Below are 18,516 nucleotides of genomic sequence, written 5' to 3'. Positions count from 1 at the left end.
AAAAACGGAAATACTACAATAAACACTTGTATATCCTTCCCTTAGACTGACTGTTAACATTTGGCCAAATCTGCTTTATCTGTCTCCTCTCTGCTTTTGCCAGAATCATTTAAAAGTTAGTTGCAACCCATCATGAAATTACTTCTAAATGTTTCAGCATGCGTCTCCTCAGAACAAGGACACTGATCTACTTAATCATAAGCAAAATTATCACACCTACTAAAATAACTCTCTAAGATTATCTAATATCCACACCATAATCAAATTTCTGTTAAAAAAAAAAAAGGCTATATAGTTTTTTAGAAACCCAAGATCCAATCAACAATCACAAATCACAACTAGCTGTCATGACTCTTTGGTCTATTTAATTTAGAACAGAACTTGGCCTTTTTTTTTTTTTTTTTTTTTTGTCCTTTATGATAGGAATATATTTGAAGCAATAACCCCCATCCCATTTTAAAACTTATTTTTCCCTGGTCCTATCCTCACCTTCTCTAGTTTCTATCATTAAAACAACAAACGCTTCCTCTCTAGAATTCCAGTGCTTAAGTTCTCCCTCCCTTCTGAGCCAAGTTCCTTTAAAAAAAAGGGGGGGGAGGGCATCACTTCACCTTTTTTCTCAGATCTCCATTTGTTTACTAACCTCTTGAAATTATATTTCTGCCCTGCTCACACCAATAATGCTCTCACTCAGGCCACCAATGGCTCTCTACATGCCAAGTCCAAAGGTTTTGGATGTTTTCTCAACTATCACTTTACCTGACCTCTCTGCAGAACCTGCTGCTATCTATTTTCTCTCTCAAGTGCTCTCAAACCTTGGCATACTTCTCTTTTCTCAGAGACTATACCCCTGAATGTGGCATTTATCACAGCTGTCCTTGATCTTCTCATACCCGTCTATGGCTTTAACTGCCATCTATTAGTGATTCCAAATCTCTTCTCCAGTCTACAACTTTCCAGAACTCCAGACCCATCCATCTACCTACCTACCAGACACCATGGCCGAAATTTCCTACTGTCTCTTATATGTAATGTGTCCATAACTATTTTCCTCCCTGCAACCCATTTCTCCTACTCTATTGCTTTGTAATTAACAGAAACACCAGTTCTCCAGATTTAAAACCTCTCTTCCACCTTCCTCATCACCACCAATGAACCAATCGCTAAATCCTCAATTCCACCCCCTGTATAGTTGCCTTCATCATCTTCCCTTTAGCTCTACATTAATGGCAGTTAAGGCCCTCAATAACTCTCCCATGAACCTTCACAAAGATATACTTTATTGCTACACTTCCAGTCCTCTTTCTCCTCTCCAATCCGTCCTCTACTCTCTCCACAAATTATTTTTCTGAAACACAAATTAGTTCATGTTACTCATCTATTTAAAGCAGCTTCCTTGGGGCACCTAGGTGGCTCAGTGGGTTTAAAGCCTCTGCCTTCTGCTCAGGTCATGATCCCAGGGTCCTGGGATCGAGCCCCACACCAGGCTCTCTGCTGGGCAGGGAGCCTGCTTCCCCGTCTCTCTCTCTCTCTGCTTGCCTCTCTGCCTCCTTGTGATCTCTGTCTGTCAAATAAACAAATAAAATCTTTAAAATAAGTAAACAAATAAAGCAACTTCTTTGAGGGGGTTCCTGGGTGGCACAGTTGGTTAAGTGTCCGACTGTTGATTTTGGCTTAGGTCATTTCCTCAGGGTTGTGAGATCAAGATCAAAACCCAAGGCCTAGCATGGAGCCTGCTTAAGATTCTCTCTACCCCTCTCAAATAAACAAACAAACAAAATAAAGCAACTTTCTTGAATCCCCATGACCTGCTATGCAACAGTGTAGACAGTGGGTTAAGAAGGCAAATGGAGTTGGGAAAAGATGGATAATTACTTGATCTTCCATCTACTGTGTAGCCATAGCATTTTATAAAATAAATATTAATCTATGTATTTATATAGATATATATTTATAAAATAAATCTTAATCTAAGCCTCAGAGTTTTCATTATTTTATAAAATGTTGTTTAGGGATCATAAGATGATGAATGTAAAACATGTGTCCCAATACCCAAATTTAATACTTAGTAATTGTCATAAGATGAAGCCCAAATTACTTAGCATTGGCCCTTTATGACCTGGTCAACTGCTTACCTGTTCAGTCTCATTTCTCATTCCTTCTTCACATGCTTCACTGCCATACCATTTCACATCGTTTTGCTTTTGCACAAGTAATTTCCTCTGCTACAAAGTCTAGCTCCCATAAATTCCCAATGAGTGAACTCCTTATTCCTGCCTTGATTTTTGTCCTTTGAACCTTAAAGACACTCAATCACTCTATATTATACCTATTTCCATGTCTCCTCACACTACATTGTTTTTGTTGAAAAGAAAATCTCAGGGGCACCTGGGTAGCTCAGTTGTTTAAGTGTCTGCCTTCAGCTCAGGTCAAGAACTCAGGATCCTAGGATCAAGTCCCACATTGGGGGGGGGGGGGGTTGCCATGCTCAGCAAGGTGTCTGCTTCTCCCTCTCCTTCTGCTCCTCCCCTTGCTCATGCTTTTTCTTTCCCAAATAAATAAAATCTTTAAAAAAAAAAAAAAAAAAAAGGGAGAGGATGAAAATCACAGGCCCAAAATGGTGTCCCTTAGGTAAAGTCAGTAAACCAAAACTTAACACCTAATCTAACTGCAGTTTCAACCCCCCCAGAACTTTAACCAGCCAACATGGAATTTCTGGTCAGTGCTAGAAAATTTACTGATAAAACTCTTCCCATTTCCCATAGGTGAATGACCTTGCAAAAAAAAAAAAAAAAAAAGTCTTTATTCTACTCTACCTTTATTTTTTAAAGATTATTTATTTATGTTTCAGATATTTTTATTTTTACTTATTTATTTTTAAAGATTTTATTTATTTATTTGACACACAAAGATCACAAGTAGGCAGAGAGGCAGACAGAGAAAGAGGAGGAAGTAGGCTTCCCACTGAGCAGAGAGCCCGATGTGGGGCTCGATCCCAGGACCCTGGGATCATGACCCGAGCTGAAGGCAGAGGCTTTAAGCCACTGAGCCAACCAGGCATCCCTAGATTTTATTTTTTATTTAACAGACAGAGCACGAACACAAGCACGGGGAATCTGGAGAGGGAGAAGCAGGCTCCCCCGATAAGCAGGAAGCCCGGAGATTTCGGAACTTGATCCCAGAACCCTAGGATCATGACCTAAGCAGAAGGTAGACGCTTAACGGACTGAGCCATCAGGCCCGCCCCCTATTTATTTTGAGAGAGAGAGGGAGGGAGGGAGGGAGAGAGCGAGCATGCATGCGTGCGCTGGCGGGGGAGAGGGAGGAGTGGGAGAATCTCAAGCAGACTCCCTGCTGAGTGCGGAACCCAACACAGGGATAGATCTCACAACCCTGAGATCATGACCTGAACCAAAATCAAGAGCTGAATGCTTAACCAGCTGAGGCCGCCAGGTGCTCCCTCAATGTTTGAAAACCTTTCCTAGGGGCGCCTGGGTGGTTCAGTGGGTTAAAAACTCTGCCTTTGGCTGGGGTCATGATCCCAGGGTCCTGGGAACGAGCCCCACATTGGGCTCTCTGCTCAGCGGGATCCTGCTTCCCCTCCTTCTCACTGCCTGCTTCTCTGCCTACTTGTGATCCCTGTCTGTCAAATAAATAAATAAATAAATAAATAATCTTTTTAAAAATAAATAAAAACCTTTCCTTTTCTGTACCCCTTAGGAGCTCCCCTCTACTTGCTAGATGGGATGCTGCCTGACTAATGAATTAATAAAGCCAATTATACCTTTAAATTTGCTCATTTGAATTTTTGTTATTTAACACTTGAAAGCAAGAATAATGGAGAAACAGAAGAAACTAAAAACACACATGAAATTCACCTCAGGGACATGAAAACTGATCAATGTCTACTAAGCAAATTTATAGAAAGGACTAAAGTGATCATTCTTTTCCCAAACTAATTGATCTAATACTTGATTCATTTTACCTTTTATTCTTTTTTTTTTTTTTTAAGATTTTATTTATTTATTTGTCAGAGAGAGAGAGTGAGAGCGAGCACAGGCAGACAGAGTGGAAGGAAGAGGCAGAGGGAGAAGCAGGCTCCCTGCGGAGCAAGGAGCCCGATGTGGGACTCGATCCCAGGACGCTGGGATCATGACCTGAGCCGAAGGCAGCTGCTTAACCAACTGAGCCACCCAGGCGTCCCTATTCTTCTTATTCTTAAAAATACATCAACCTAAGAAGGATTTAGATGAGTTTAGGAACCTCCCATTTAGACAATCTGTGGTGTTGTGGGGCAGCTGTAGAGGACTAGGGATTCAAAGTGGGTCTTGAAAGTTGTTTTGGTCCAAAGCAGAAAGACCTAAGACGGCAAACAGGGTTACTCTTTGGTATGCAAGTTGGACTATGTGAACTTCAGTCAAAACTTCAATGTAGCAAAAGCTGTATTTTCGTTGTTCTTTAGAAAAAAAAGTGTGATAAACTCAAATACACACGTTTATTAAGGGAGAAGATTCCACCATGGGAACAACCAAATGAGCACCCTGAAGAAGTCAGAATAGTAAGTATTCGGGAGTAGTTTCTATTATAAAGTGTACACGTTATATGTACACATGTGTATGTATGTGTATATGTACATATGTATACATATATGTATACCTGCATGTATATGTATATATATAGTGTAAACTGTACACTTTCAATGTACTCGCGAATACCAAGGCTGTGCAGGCTCTTAAACATGAAAAGGTGCGCCAACAGGGTTAACGGTCTTAAAACACTACGGAACACGATTTTTGTACTAAAAGGTGATTACAAACAGCTCATCGGGTCAATAAACCAAATCATACAACTTTCTGAAACCCTAGATGCTACTGTTACCACATACCAAGTCCACACTTAAAGAAAATTCCTTAACAACTATTAGAAAAAAATGTTCGGTGGGGGGGAGGACTACTCCCAATATACACAAAAAAATCAGAAGTCCGTCAAAAGGGCAGTGAAATCTAGACTTCGAGGCGCCAATCGTGTTTTGGACACCAACGTGACGCCTGCCAAACAGATTCAAGCAGAGTCGACCTCACTTTGCTCAGTCTCTCGGAGCCAAAGAAAGAAAAGGTCTTAAAGGAGTCAACCTCGACTTGGGGGGAGGGGGCGGTGGTATGAGGGGAAAGTTGCCGGGGGTGCAGGCAGTCTGCGAAACACCTGAGGCTCAAAAAATGGGTTTGCGCAGGGGCAAGGGGCTGCGCGAGGATGTCACAGACGGGCCCGGCGGTGAGGCTGTCACAGCGCGGCCTCCCCCCTCCCGGCCTCGGGCCCCAGTCACTCACATGCGGGGCCCGCGCCCTCTCGGGCTCCTCCTGCCTCGGGGACAGCAGCCGCCCGGCGAGGAGGGTAAGCCGACAACTTCCTGCTTCCGGGCACGCAACCCGGAAGCAACTCCCGCTCCACCGGCGACGCCGCGGACCTTACGGTAGCTCCTTCTTCACGCCCCGCGCTTCCGTCAGAAACAGAACCCGTGACGTTGCCGAGCGCGCGCGCGAACTCCCGCGATATCTGGAGGGCACTGGCCCCTGCTCCCCCTGGCGTAAGGTTCTTGCCGTGCGGGTTCTTTTCATTGCATGCCAGGGTCTGTCCTCTGGCTGCGCTCAACCGGCTTTGCAGCTGCGCTGATCCCGTTCAATAAGCTTTTATTGAGGCCCCTACTACGTGCCGAGCAGCGTGTTAGGCATTAAGGGGCGGAAGTGGGAGGGTTAGGTAATTGGGGGGGTAAGTCCTTAAAGCCTCCCGGTGCTCTTCGTCTAAAACAAAGACAAACCCTGTGGCTTCCAACTTTACCGGGCTAGCAGACCAAATGTCATTGTGATGCGTTTGCATTGCAGTTTCACCCGCTGCCTAACTCCCGGGGGCGGGGCGGGGCAGGCGGCCTTGATAGTTCCAGTGGAAAACTTTTAGAGGCAAAATTTCTCCCTCCGCACGGGTAGTAGGAGTTTCTAAAGAGTCGGACGCAACCTCCATTAAAGACGACCTCCTCCACAGCTCTACGCCACAGGAAGGAAGTGCTCCCTACAGCCTTGCGGTAGTCGTCAAATCACCCTCTCCTCCATCTTGATAGTGTACTATTCTTTAATAAAATGCTTTGTGCTTGGTACATTCCTAGTGTCCTTATTCGAGAGCGGATCCTCATACAGATCTTTGGAGGGGAATCCAAGAACCGAGACTTGAATTGACACAAGACCAGCTTCCATCGGTAACTCCAGCACAAGGTAAGATAGTCCTCACCCCGATGGGGCTAGAGGACCCATGTCTGATTTACTTTCTCGGATGTCAGTTCTCACTCACTTTGCAATTTGCTTACTACTGTCTGCATTTCTTCCTTTCCTGCACCTCTTCTGCCATCACTCACTGTGTGACCCTCAAAACCCAAGGACATGCTGTCCCACCTGCTAGTTTCGTCCATCCTCATACTCATTCAGCCTCCTGGATGATCCATCTAACCAGGAGTTCTACTTTTTCTGTTGCCTCATATCAGACCTCCTCACGTGCCCCCCCACCCCCTTTCTGGAAAGATGGTTTCAATCAATCAACCTCTAAAACTTAAATCCCAGGTGGGTGCATGATTATCACGGTATCGTGTGGGAGTTTATTTCCAATAAGGCAAGGGCAAATCTTTGTACCTACTCAAACTCAAGTTAATACCCTGGGATGAAATCCGTAAATGGAACTACATAGATGTTGAGGGCCAGGGCACATATCCTGGCACTCGGGGAGAGGAACCATAAAATATACCAATGCCCTCCCTCATGGGCACATCAATTGCGAGGAGGCAGGTAAAGAAACGAGAGGCTATAGTAATATTAATTAAGGCAGTGGGCCTCTCCTAGGGGGACACCCTCAGGGTTGCTCTTCAAAGCAGTGAGGAAAGGGGCACCTGGGTGGCTCAGTGGGTTAAAGCCAGGGTCCTGGGATCGAGCCCCGCATTGGGCTCTCTGCTTAGTGGGGCGCTCTCTCTGCCTGTCTCTCTGCCTACTTGTGATCTCTCTCTCTCTGTCAAATAAATAAATAAAATCTTTAAAAAAAAAAAAAAAGGCACGGAGGAAGGCCATCTCCCTTCCAGATACACAACATTCCAATGGGGACATTCTTGGAATATTGTGTCCACTTCTTCTTCTTTGCTATCCCCTTACAGATGGGAAACTGGGAAACTGGTTGTCAGATGTACCCGGAATGCTTCCTTGCTAACTGGAATGTTTGACCCCCAAACTTTAAAGAGGAAACCGTTCATCTTTTCTGCATACAGCATGGCCCCAATATAAATGAAGAGATGGGGCAACAGGACCCCCCAATAGGACAATGGATTATAACACCATCTTACTAGGTGGCTCAGTCAGTAAGCATCTGCCTTCGGCTCAGGTCATGATTCCAGGGTCCTGGGATCGAGCTCCACATCAGGCTCTCTGCTCAGCGGGGAGTCTGCTTCTCCTTTTCCCTCTGGCCTTCTCCCCTGCTAATGCTCTCTCTCTTGCTCTCTTAAGAAAAAATCTTTTAACACCATCTTATAGCTAGACCTCTCTTGTAGAGACTAAGGACAGAGGTCTCAGATCCTTTAGATCTAAGACTTCATGTTCCTTAAACAAACCCTAGGCTTTTCAAAACCTGCAATATCGAGCTGTCCTCTTTAGTTCTCCTCACAGACCCAAGCCGTAAGCCCCCTTCCCACCATCAGAGGAGGTTTCCCAAGCCCCACTGCCCCACCAAACCCTACCATAGCCCAAAAACAATGATCCAGTATCCCCATATCTGGGACCACCAACCCCCTCAGGTCCTAATAAGCCCCTTCCAATTCTGTGTCCCCTCCAGGAAATGGCTGGTCCAACTGGAACCACCATGTGGGTGCAAACTCCATTCTCTATGAGTGATCTCCACCAAGTCCAAAAGGACTTGGGAGATTTTTCTGTGGACCCTGACACTTACATATCAGTTTGGCACTACTTTTTGATCTGTCCTGAAGGACACAGTGGTCATTCTCAATCAGACTTTCTCCAAGGCAGACTGAGATGGAACTGGGGAGTCTGCCACCCAATTTGGGGATAAACTTCACAGTTCTGCCAGATACCATGGCAGTGCCAGTCACAGATCCTCACTGGAACTATGAGACTCTACAAGGACAATGGTCCCGAGACCATCTTACAATCTATCTAACAAATGGAATGAAAAGATGCCAATCAAAGCCAATTAATTATAATAAGCTGGCTCTCATAAGCCAGGGAAAGGAAGAAAACACTGCAGCCTTTATGGAAAGACTAAGAGAGACTAATTAAACAAACCAACCTTGATCCCAGTTCTTATAGTTCTTAATGGCCGACTCATCACTCAGACCACCCCCAATGTAAGGAGGAAACTCCAAAAGTTATCCCTAAGGTGAGACACCCCAAGCTCTGTGAACTCCTTAAGGTGATCAATTTGGTGTTCTATAGCTGGGACCAGGAGGGAAAAAAAGGGAAAAGAAAAACATAAGGATCAGAGACAGGCTCAATTCCTGCTGGCCTTGCAACAGCAGTCATCACCTTAGGGTCAACCCCTCAAAAGGGAGACACCAAAAGGACCCTGCTACCATTGCAAAAAGGGACACTGGAGAGATGAATGTCCTTAAGTCCATAACATGGCCTGTTCTCAACGTCCTCAGATGGGACATTAGAGGAGAGACTGCCCCTCTAGTGGGAGAACCAGAGGTTCAGAATCCCTTCTGTCACCACCATCCCCACTAGCTGTCACTCTGAGGAGCCCTAGGGCACCAATAGGCTCCCCAACTCACTGTTTCCATCACTGCAATGGGGCTCAGGTGACCCTTGATGTGGCAAGTAGGACAATTAATTTTCTTTTGGACATGGGAGCCACCTACTTTATCTTAACCTCTTTTATGTATAAGCTTTCTCTCAACTCCTGTCTGGTTATGGGAGTGAATGGCCAACTCACCAAGCTAAAATTCATCTGTTCTTGGGACAGGGCTCTATTCACTTAGCGCCTTCGAGAGGCTCTATGGGAAAAACAGATCCTACCAAAGCCACACCACTGAAACCCAACCTCCCCACTCCAACCAGAAGATGAGGTCCTAATTAAATCCTGGAAAGATGGATCTCCTGGATCCCAACTAACTCCTTTATGGAAGGGACCCTCTACTGTTCTTTTATTCAGCCCTACCCTATATCAGTCATCAAGGTCCCAGAAACTGCCAGTTGGATCCATCTCTCCGAGTCAAGCCTGCTTTGACCTCTAACGAAGAGGATGACCCCGATGCCTCTGAACATACTCTTCAAAAAGGGGCCATCTCAGATAAGTCCTAAAATCCTCTATTCTGTTATATCCAATACCTTAGTGTGGTCAAAGTTCCTCCAGGGGACTTCTAAGACTATACCCTTAAAGAAATCCATGGGTACCTCTTTGACCACACTCACTTCTTCTGCCTGATAATTCTCACACTGCCCTGGACCACACAAGAATGCAACTTTCTAACCCCTTAGCCCATCACTTACACTGTTCAGTGCTATCTCAAGACCACCAATTCCTCTTGCTGGATATGTGTGGGACCCCACTTAGCCACTATAACTCCTGTACCTGCTTCATTGTGGGCCACCAACAAGAGCCCCACTAGTTCCACCTATACCTGTCTTTGGACACAAACATGGACTTTGTAGCCCCCTGTAAGTGCAAGAAACCTCCAAAGAAAGGTCACAGAACATAGCAGAAAAATCCTAAATGCTCAGAGGCCCCTCCCAATACCTGCTATTGTGGGACTGCTGCATACTCAACTCAAACTTTTTGATATGACCTTCCCAATCTATGTTAGTACTAGCTCATCATCTGGGACTCCAGTAGGTTCTATTCCCTTTTCTCAGTGCCTTGCATTTCAACCTAACTTCAGCAGGGAAAGTGGGAAAGTGTTTCTGATCACTACTTTAACACTGTTAAAATACCCCACTTTTAACCTTCCCCCAAAATTCACCATCAAGCCCCCCATTGGGTCCACCCTGTCTCAATAATGTCAGGGCCATCTATCAGCCCAAATAATCTCCTTCTTCAACACAACCTACCAACAGCCCTATCTCCCACTGGAAAAACTCCTAGGACATATTCTGGAATCCTCACTGAAGCCACCTCTTTTCTGAACAGCCCATCACAACTGTACAACATCTAGTCATTACCCCTTGCCTGCCTTCATATTGGCTTCGGTCCCCTTTAGGGCCAGTGCTGGACACTGGAGAACTCCCTCTGAGGAAGTCCCTTTATTTTTTCTTCTCCCTCCCCTCTGAAAGATTTATTTATTTGAGTTGAGGAGGGGATGAGGAACAGAGGGAGAGAGAATACCAAGTAGACTCAGCGGAGCATGGAGCCAGTGCAGGGCTCTATCTCACAACCCTGAGATCACTACCTGAGCCAAAACCAAGAGTATGACGCTCAACCAACTGCACCTCCCAGGTGCCCTATTTCCTATCCTAACCAAGGCTTACCTGCATCCTCAGAAGGGACTCTGTGTAACTCAGACATACCTAGCCCTTCCAAATGGATGTAAGGGCACTTGTTCTTTTACCTGGTTAGCTCCAGATGTAACCCTCATAGGAAGTACTCAAAGAGTTTCCCACTCTATTGTAACTGAAACATCCATATCCAAAGCAGGAAGTCCTTACACTCCTCTTACTAGGGACCCTCCTGGAAACAGCCACAGGATCGGCCACAGGGATCACTAGGACTGTCCTTTCTTCCCAATTCTCTCAAGAATTAGGCAAATCCGGGGCGCCTGGGTGGCTCAATGGGTTAAAGCCTCTGCCTTCGGCTCAGGTCATGATCCCAGGACCCTGGGATCGAGCCCTGCATCAGACTCGCTCTGCTCAGCAGGGAGCCTGCTTCCCTTCCTCTCTCTGCCTACTTGTGATCTCTTTCAAATAAATAAATAAATAAAATCTTAAAAAAAAAATTAGGCAAATCCATTCAAAAAAGTATGCAAGTCTTGGCAACCTTAGACCACCAACTCAGGGGTAGTCCTCCAAAATCAAAGGGCATTAAATATCCTTGCTTCTGCCCAAGGGGGTATAATGTGCATTAGCTTAAGAATAATGTTTTTATGTCAAACAATGGGTTTGTTCAAGAAGTATTAAAAGACTTCCCATCTCCTATCAGGTACATCCACCGCCTCCTTTCTTTTGGTCCTTTCTTTTGGTCGTAGATATTTCCCTTCTTCACAGGACCTCTCCTTTGCATGATCCTTCTTTTGTTTTTTGGACTGTGTCTTCTTCACCTTTTAACGCATCTCATCTCCTTTCATGTTAGACAGGTCCAGCTTCAGCTCTTACTGCAACAAGGGTATCAGCCCCTGTCAAGTGAACATCAAAACTACCATAGCCCCTGGACCAGAGTAGTCAAGCTTTCTAAGACCAAGACACAAGCCCCCACTCCCCCTTAATCTCAAACCACTGCCTGATGCCCCAGAGAGCATATTAGGACTCTAATGAAAACATTGCCATGTTCTGAAGGAAGCAGCTACAGAAGATTGAGTTCGGGCCCCCACTTAAAAGATTTCAGGACCTCGGGACGCCTGGGTGGCTCAGTTGGTTGGACGACTGCCTTCGGCTCAGGTCATGATCCTGGAGTCCCGGGATCCAGTCCCGCATTGGACTCCCAGCTCCATGGGGAGTCTGCTTCTCTCTCTGACCTTCTCCTCTCTCACCTTCTCACTCTCTCTCTCTCAAGTAAATAAAAAAATAAAAATCTTAAAAAAAAAAAAAAAAGATTTCAGGACCTCGTCTTTGAAGGGGGAATGGCAGAGTAGGCTATTACATACGAGCTGGAGGCAAGGGCAGCAATAAATGGGTTACATTTAGAGACCTGAGGGCAAACATCTTGGTTTTGTGGTTTCCAACTTTCCAGGACTACAAGACCAACAGCAGCAGGTGCAGAGCTTGTGCTCTGCTGTTCAACTTCTGCCCCAGGGTAACCCCAGAATTTATTATATTACGTTTGCATTCAGAATTGCCCCCCGCTGGTAAGGGAAGACAGCGAAGACCGAAGACCGGTCCAGCAGGAACCTTGTAGAGCAAAAGTTCTCCCTCCCCACCGGTAGGAGGAGTCTCCATTAAAGACTACCTTGTCCACACTCATGACCCCGCTTACTTAAAAGGGAAAAAAACTGGTAGCCTCGGGGCAGTTGCCAACCCCAGACTTGCCCACTCCATTCTGAGTGTACTGTCCTTTAATAAACCGCTTTGTGCTTACTACCTTTCTTCTCATTGTCTTTATTCCACACCGCGGATCCTCACGTATTCAATCTCTTGTGGGGAATCCAAGAAGAGGGACTTCCATTGACACAGGGCAAGCTTCCACCGGTAACAATTACAAAAAGATGTTTCGAAGAGGGGCGGGGAATCTACTCCCAATATACAAGAAAAATCAGAAGTCCGTCAAAAGGGCAGTGAAATCTAGACTTCGAGGCGTCAATCGTGTTTTGGACACCAACGTGACGCCTGCCAAACAGGTTCAAGCAGAGTCGACCTCACTTTGCTCGGCCTCTCGGAGCCAAAGAAAGAAAAGAGATCTTAAGGGAATCCACTTCGGCTTGGGGAGGGGGTGGGTGGTATGAGGGGAAAGTTGCCGGGGGTGCAGGCAGTCTGCGAAGCACCTGAGGCTCAAGAAATGGGCTTGCGCAGGGGCAAGGGGCTGCGCGAGGATGTCACAGACGGGCCCGGCGGTGAGGCTGTCACAGCGCGGCCTCCCCACTCCCGGCCTCGGGCCCCAGTCACTCACATGCGGGGCCCGCGCCCTCTCGGGCTCCCCCCGCCTCGGGGACAGCAGCCGCCGGCAAGGAGGGTAAGCCGACAATTCCTGCTTCCGGGCACGCAACCCGGAAGCAACTCCCGCGCCACCGCGAGGCCGCGCGCCCTAGGGAAGCTCCTTCTTCACGCCCCGCGCTTCCGTCAGAAACAGAACCCGTGACGTTGCCGAGCGCGCGCGCGAACTCCCGCGATATCTGGAGGGCACTGGCCCCTGCTCCCCCTGGCGTAAGGTTCTTGCCGTGCGGGTTCTTTTCATTGCATGCCAGGGTCTGTCCTCTGGCTGCGCTCAACCAGGGCTTCGCAGCTGCGCTGATCCCATTCAACAAGCTTTTATTGAGGCCCTTACTACGTGCCGAGCAGCGTGTTAGGCATTAAGGGGCGGGAGTGGGAGGGTTAGGTAATTGGGGGGGCAAGTCTCCGGGAGCTCTTCGTTTAAAACAAAGACAAGCAATCACTCAAATTAACACACATTCAGTCCACTCCTGAATATTTATTGATGCTTACTCTGCCAGACATTGCCAAGCCCTTTGTATTCGTGAAATCAATTCAACTACTCTATCATATAAATAGTTTCTGTACGGGGCCAAGGTCAGGCCACCCCAGGATGGGGGAATTTAGCATTATGATTATTTTGAACCAAAAGCAATTAGAATCCAGCACTTTTAGGAAAAGCTCTCCACTTTCCCCATCAACTGCCTGCCTGTAGCAAGAAGATAGCTATTAACGCAGATTCCTCTTTACCTGAGAAATTTACAGGACGACTTTTGTTTTTCAAACAACTCCTCTCACCTTCCTGCTAATAGAAGGGGGCCTTTCTCTTCTTTGTATCCCCAGATCCTTGCCCCTCTCCTTAGCTCAGGTTGTCTCCTATAAGCCTTATGTTGGCTGTCTTTGGAGTGTGTGTGTGTGCGCACGCGCGCCCTGCATATATGAAACTAAATTTGATTTTCCTCTGTTAATTATGTTGCAGGTCAATTTGATTCTTTGTCCAGCTGGAAGAACCTTGAAGTGCCAAGTAAATTCTTCCTTCTTGATGCCCAACAACATTTATCTCATACCAACCAAGCTGAGGTTTTTGGAAAGGTTAATTTGCTCAAGATTACACAAAGGGTGTTGTGGGCACAATTTGAACCCAGGTTCCTTATTTTGCCCTGTCTTTAGTGCCAAGATCCTAAATGCTTTCTTTTAGAGAGCTGCAATCAAAATGCTACTGAGTCCAGACTGTAAGGACCTATTTAACCAGAGACTTCCATTGAGGTTAAACAACCACCTTGTTTAACCCTTAAACTGTCCCTGCTCCCCTTCCCCCAGGGGACTGACTTAAAAACAAGTCCCAGAAACCAGCTCCAGGTAACAAAGCCCGAATACAAGGGTGAGTCAGGCCAGGTGGAGACGACCAATCAGTGGGGAGATGCATACTGTCTCCCTAATTACCAAGGAGTATGGGCCCTGCCCTTTGGGCACCTTTTGGGCACCAATTCTGACCAAGGTGATAGGCTGATTCAAATGTCTACTAGGGTAAATTGTAATTCAGTTGGTCACCTAGCATCTCTGTGGGGTTTCCTGTGTGTGTTACAATCTCATTGGCCACCTGTGCATGGCCTTTAATCAAGGACCCATTTTGGGGGACATAAGACTAATAAAGCTAACTATAAAGGCAGTGTGATACTGATGCAGGGATAAGAAAACTAATTAAGCAGAACAGAGAGACCAAAATGAGAACCACGCATCTATAGACACATGCTTCATGACAGAGAGGTACAACAGAGGAATGAGGAAATGATAATGCTTTCAATAAATAGTTCTGATAAATAAATAAATAGCTTTTGGTCAGTTGTATATCCATATAGGAAAAAATGAAACGTGACTCCAATCTCACACCACACACCGACATAAGTTCTATGAGCATTATAGCTTTACATGAGAAAAGCAAAACAAGAAAACTTTTGAGCAGCTCTGTCCAATACCATGGCCATACAAGTGACTACTGAGTACTTAAATGTGGCTAGTCAGAATTGAGATGTTCTGTAAGAGATAAGACACAGTGGACCACATTAAATTTACAAAACCCACCTCTGATCACTAAAAGACACAATTGAGAGAACGAAAAAGATAACCTATAGAATGAAAGAAACCAACAAAGAGCTTGCGTCCAGGATACATAAAGAACTACCAATAAGAAAAAAGACAACTGGACAGCCAAAGAGAAGAATGAGCAGAAGGTCTGAATACAAAAAGATCATACCACAAAAGAGGACACCTAAATTGCAAATACACGTGTAAAAAAAGAAGTGTTCAACTTCACTAATCATTAGTTGTTAGGGAAATGACTATGAGATCTTATACACGCTCCAAAATTGCTTCAGTGGAAATTACTAGCAACAGTGGGTATTAATGAGGAAGTGGAGCAAAGCAAATCACATGCTGCTGGTAGGGATGTAAATTGCTATAGCCATTTAGGAAAACAGTCTGGTTAACTGTTAATTACAATATACATATAACTTATGGCCCAGCAATTCTACTACGAATATGCTCCAAAAAATTCTCATACAGTGCACCAAGATACATACAAAAATATTCATAGCAGCACCGTTTGTCATAGACACAATCTGGAAATATTCCAAATGCCCATTAAGAATAGAATGTATAGGGGCGCCTAAGTAGCTCAGTCAGCTGAGTATCCGATTCTTGATCTCAGCTCAGGTCTTGATCTCAGGATCATTAGTTCAAGCCCTGCACTGGGCTCCATGCCGGGCATGGAGCCTACTTAAAAAAAATAATAATAATAAAATAAAAGGAATGAAATATGTAAGGCATGTAGCATATTCGTTCAACAGAATACTACACAGCCACTGCATACAACATGGTAATAGCTTGCAAAAATGATAGGCAAAAGAAGACAGACATACAAAAAATACTTCATGACTTCATTTATGTAGATTTCAAAAACAGAGAAAAATAATCTATGGACTTAGAAAGTGGTTACCTTCATCGGGGAAGGGGTACTGATTGGGAGGGGGAGCTTCTCTGGAGTTGGAAACATTTCTTGATTTAGTGGTGGGTTTACTTCATAATAATTAATTGAACTGTTACACACAGGATCTGTCCATTTTTCTGAATGTATTCAGAATTTAAATTTTTACTTAAAATACTCTGGGGTGTCTCAAATAACAGATGCTTAAGCATCTGTCCTCACAGCTCAGGTCATGATCTCAGGGTCCTACGATGGAGCCTCACATCAGGCTCCTTGCTCAGCAGAGAGTCTGTTGCTCCCTCTGCTCCTTCCCACCGCTCAAGCTCTCTCCCACCGCTCAAATCTTTCTTTAAAGATTTTATTTTTATATTTGACAGAGAGAGACACAGTGAGAGAGGGAACACAAGTAGGAGAGTGGTAGAGGGAGAAGAAGTCTCCCCGCAGAGCGGTGAGCCCAATGTGGGGCTCAATCCCAGACCCTAGGATCATGACCTGAGCCAAAAGAAGACGTTTAATGACTGAGCCACCCAGGCACCCCATCAAATAAATGAAATCTTAAAAATACTCTGGGGAGGGGCGCCTGGGTGGCTCAGTGGATTAAAGCCTCTGCCTTCAGCTCAGGTCATGATCCCAGGGTCCTGGGATCGAGCCCCGCATCGGGCTCTCTGCTCAGCAGGGAGCCTGCTTCCCCTTCTCTCTCTGCCTGCCTCTCTGCCTACTTGTGATCTCTATCTGTCAAATAAATAAGTAAAATCTTTAAAAAAAAAATACTCTGGGGAGCCCACAGGCTCAAGAAAGCCCATTTTTTGCTGGCCCCTCCTGCCAGTCTCCATACCACAGCCTGAGTGACAACTTTCAATGTACAAAATCTGATTTTGCCACTTCACATGTCCCTATTGCCTCAGAATCAAGTTCTAAGATCCTCTATGATTCCCTCACACTCAGTTCCAGGATGGCCCAAGAAAAACTCTCTGACTTCCCAAGCTCTTTATAAAGTTTCAGATCTACAAAGAGAACTCTCCTGGCTTCTGGCCAACTCTACCATTTTCCAGATCTCAGCTCAGTTTATCACTCTCAGAAAAATCTCTGACTATGCAAAGCCAGCTCTGGAACAACCAGAGGTCAGGAAGTACCATGTGCTTCTTTATTATAACTCTCATTCCACTCCCTTGTAGCTGTATTTGTCTCTCGTAGGATGTGAGTTCCTTTGGGGCCGCACAATGTCTGTGACTCGTCTTTATTTTCCTCAGTGCATAGTGGCTGGTAGGTGCTCCAGGAAAAGATTTAGGGAGAAAAGTGATCTTGGAAGTGGCTGTAAGGATTCAGATATTGGAGGCTGAGAATGGAAATTTCAGGCATTAAGATATGGGAGTAAGAAGATTCAGAGGAGGGAAGATAAGAGCACATCTGAAGAACCTAGAATGTTAATCTGAGTGAGGCCAAGGCTACTTATAGAAGAAGAAACAATGTTTAAAGATCAGCTTGGCATAGCCAGAAAGAACTTGATGCTAAGACTTTGATCTGTGGGTGGTGGGGAGCCACTGAAGGTTTTTGAGCAGGGTTGTGACATGATCAGAGTTCTATTATGGCCATATAAATCTGAAAGGTGGCACAGGATTAAAAACCAAGATGGGAGAAAGTCTACTTAGAGACAGGAAGGGGAGAGAGGTTTCCTGAAGGACTTGGGACAAAGGCACGGGTGAGGTTTGGGAAGCTTTGCAAGGAAAGGAATGGCCTGAGCAAAGGCCTTGAAATGGGAATGCCCCTGGCACATTTAAGACATGGATGAAATAAGAGACGCCTGGGTGGTATAGTTGGTTAAGACATGGATGAAATGGTAGGAAATCAGGCTGGGGAAGCCATTGAGGGGCCAGTGCTGTGTGTGCTTAGGATGGGTTACGGGGGAAAAGCCAAAAGGCAGGGAACCCTACAAGGGGGCTTCTAAAATAATCCTGATGTTAAAGGTCTGAAACATCAGTGGGAGTAGGAAGGAAGGAATATACTTTGGGTTATCTTGGGAAAAAAAAATTGACAGGTCTTGATGATGTATCCTTTATAGGGAGGAGAAAGAGGATGATCTTCAGTTCTCTAGCCCAAAAAGTAATGTTTCTGTAGAAGTTTATAATTTTGTTTTTAATAAAGCACATTTCTTCAGAAGACACACTAAGATTAACAGACTAGATGAAGTACATATAAGCTACTCTGAGTAATTTCATGTGGACTATTGGTTATAACTCAGAAAAGAAATCTTTGTCAGTTCTTCCGTGTAGTCATCCAATGTTCTCTTGGGGACAAAAAGGCCAACAAATACTGAGTCTCTTGAGGAAGGGCTTTGGAATGAGACAGCAAGACACTGACCTATTCTTGTGTATAATCCTGGTGCATTCTCACTGTGCCCTAAGCCTTACAAAATATATAGTAAGGAACTACACAAGGCCCAGAGAAAGGGAACTCAAATAACAGAGGACAGAAGAGATGAATGATGATCACTTTTCTGTCCAGCTCAAGGATCACAAAGTGGACATGAACACAAGACTGCAGAGGGTGTAAAATTTATTACACCATACATTACCCAGCACTTGTCAGTTTAAAATGTCACTTTCTGTCCATTATTCATTTGACAAACCTGAACACCTTATTCTTAGTACTCTGCGAGAAGGGGACAGAGATGGAGGGGGCCCGGCTTGCTCACTGTCCAATTTGATCTTTACGACATTGAAT

At 45.2% G+C, this 18,516-nt stretch overlaps 1 protein-coding gene and 1 long non-coding RNA gene across 4 annotated transcripts in view; one reads left to right on the top strand and one right to left on the bottom strand.

Annotated features, from left to right (window-relative positions):
- The window catches only part of C4H6orf89 (chromosome 4 C6orf89 homolog), a 45,853-nt gene extending 32,952 nt beyond the window's left edge, over nt 1-12,901 (bottom strand). The window contains exons 1-2 of one of the 3 annotated variants that reach the window (XM_032339765.1): nt 12,793-12,874; nt 12,268-12,555 (exon numbers count right to left, since the gene is read on the bottom strand). Coding sequence is in view for 2 of the 3 variants with exons in the window: in XM_032339764.1 (XP_032195655.1) it covers nt 12,793-12,794 (2 nt within the window). In the remaining variant the exon portion in view is untranslated. Of the gene's footprint in view, nt 1-5,327; nt 5,446-12,267; nt 12,556-12,792 lie in introns of those variants that run through there. The other 2 variants (XM_032339764.1, XM_032339763.1) reach the window with 2 other exon arrangements.
- On the top strand, nt 5,490-11,433 carry LOC116588555. The gene is made up of 3 exons (XR_004284999.1): nt 5,490-5,584; nt 5,985-6,263; nt 11,323-11,433. It is a non-coding gene; the product is annotated as an uncharacterized LOC116588555 (long non-coding RNA).
- Nucleotides 12,902-18,516: the final 5,615 nt, after the last annotated feature.

The sequence above is a fragment of the Mustela erminea genome, chromosome 4 (genome assembly GCF_009829155.1).
Source record: "Mustela erminea isolate mMusErm1 chromosome 4, mMusErm1.Pri, whole genome shotgun sequence".
NCBI lineage: Eukaryota > Metazoa > Chordata > Mammalia > Carnivora > Mustelidae > Mustela > Mustela erminea.
This window is presented reverse-complemented; position numbering and strand designations above follow the sequence as displayed.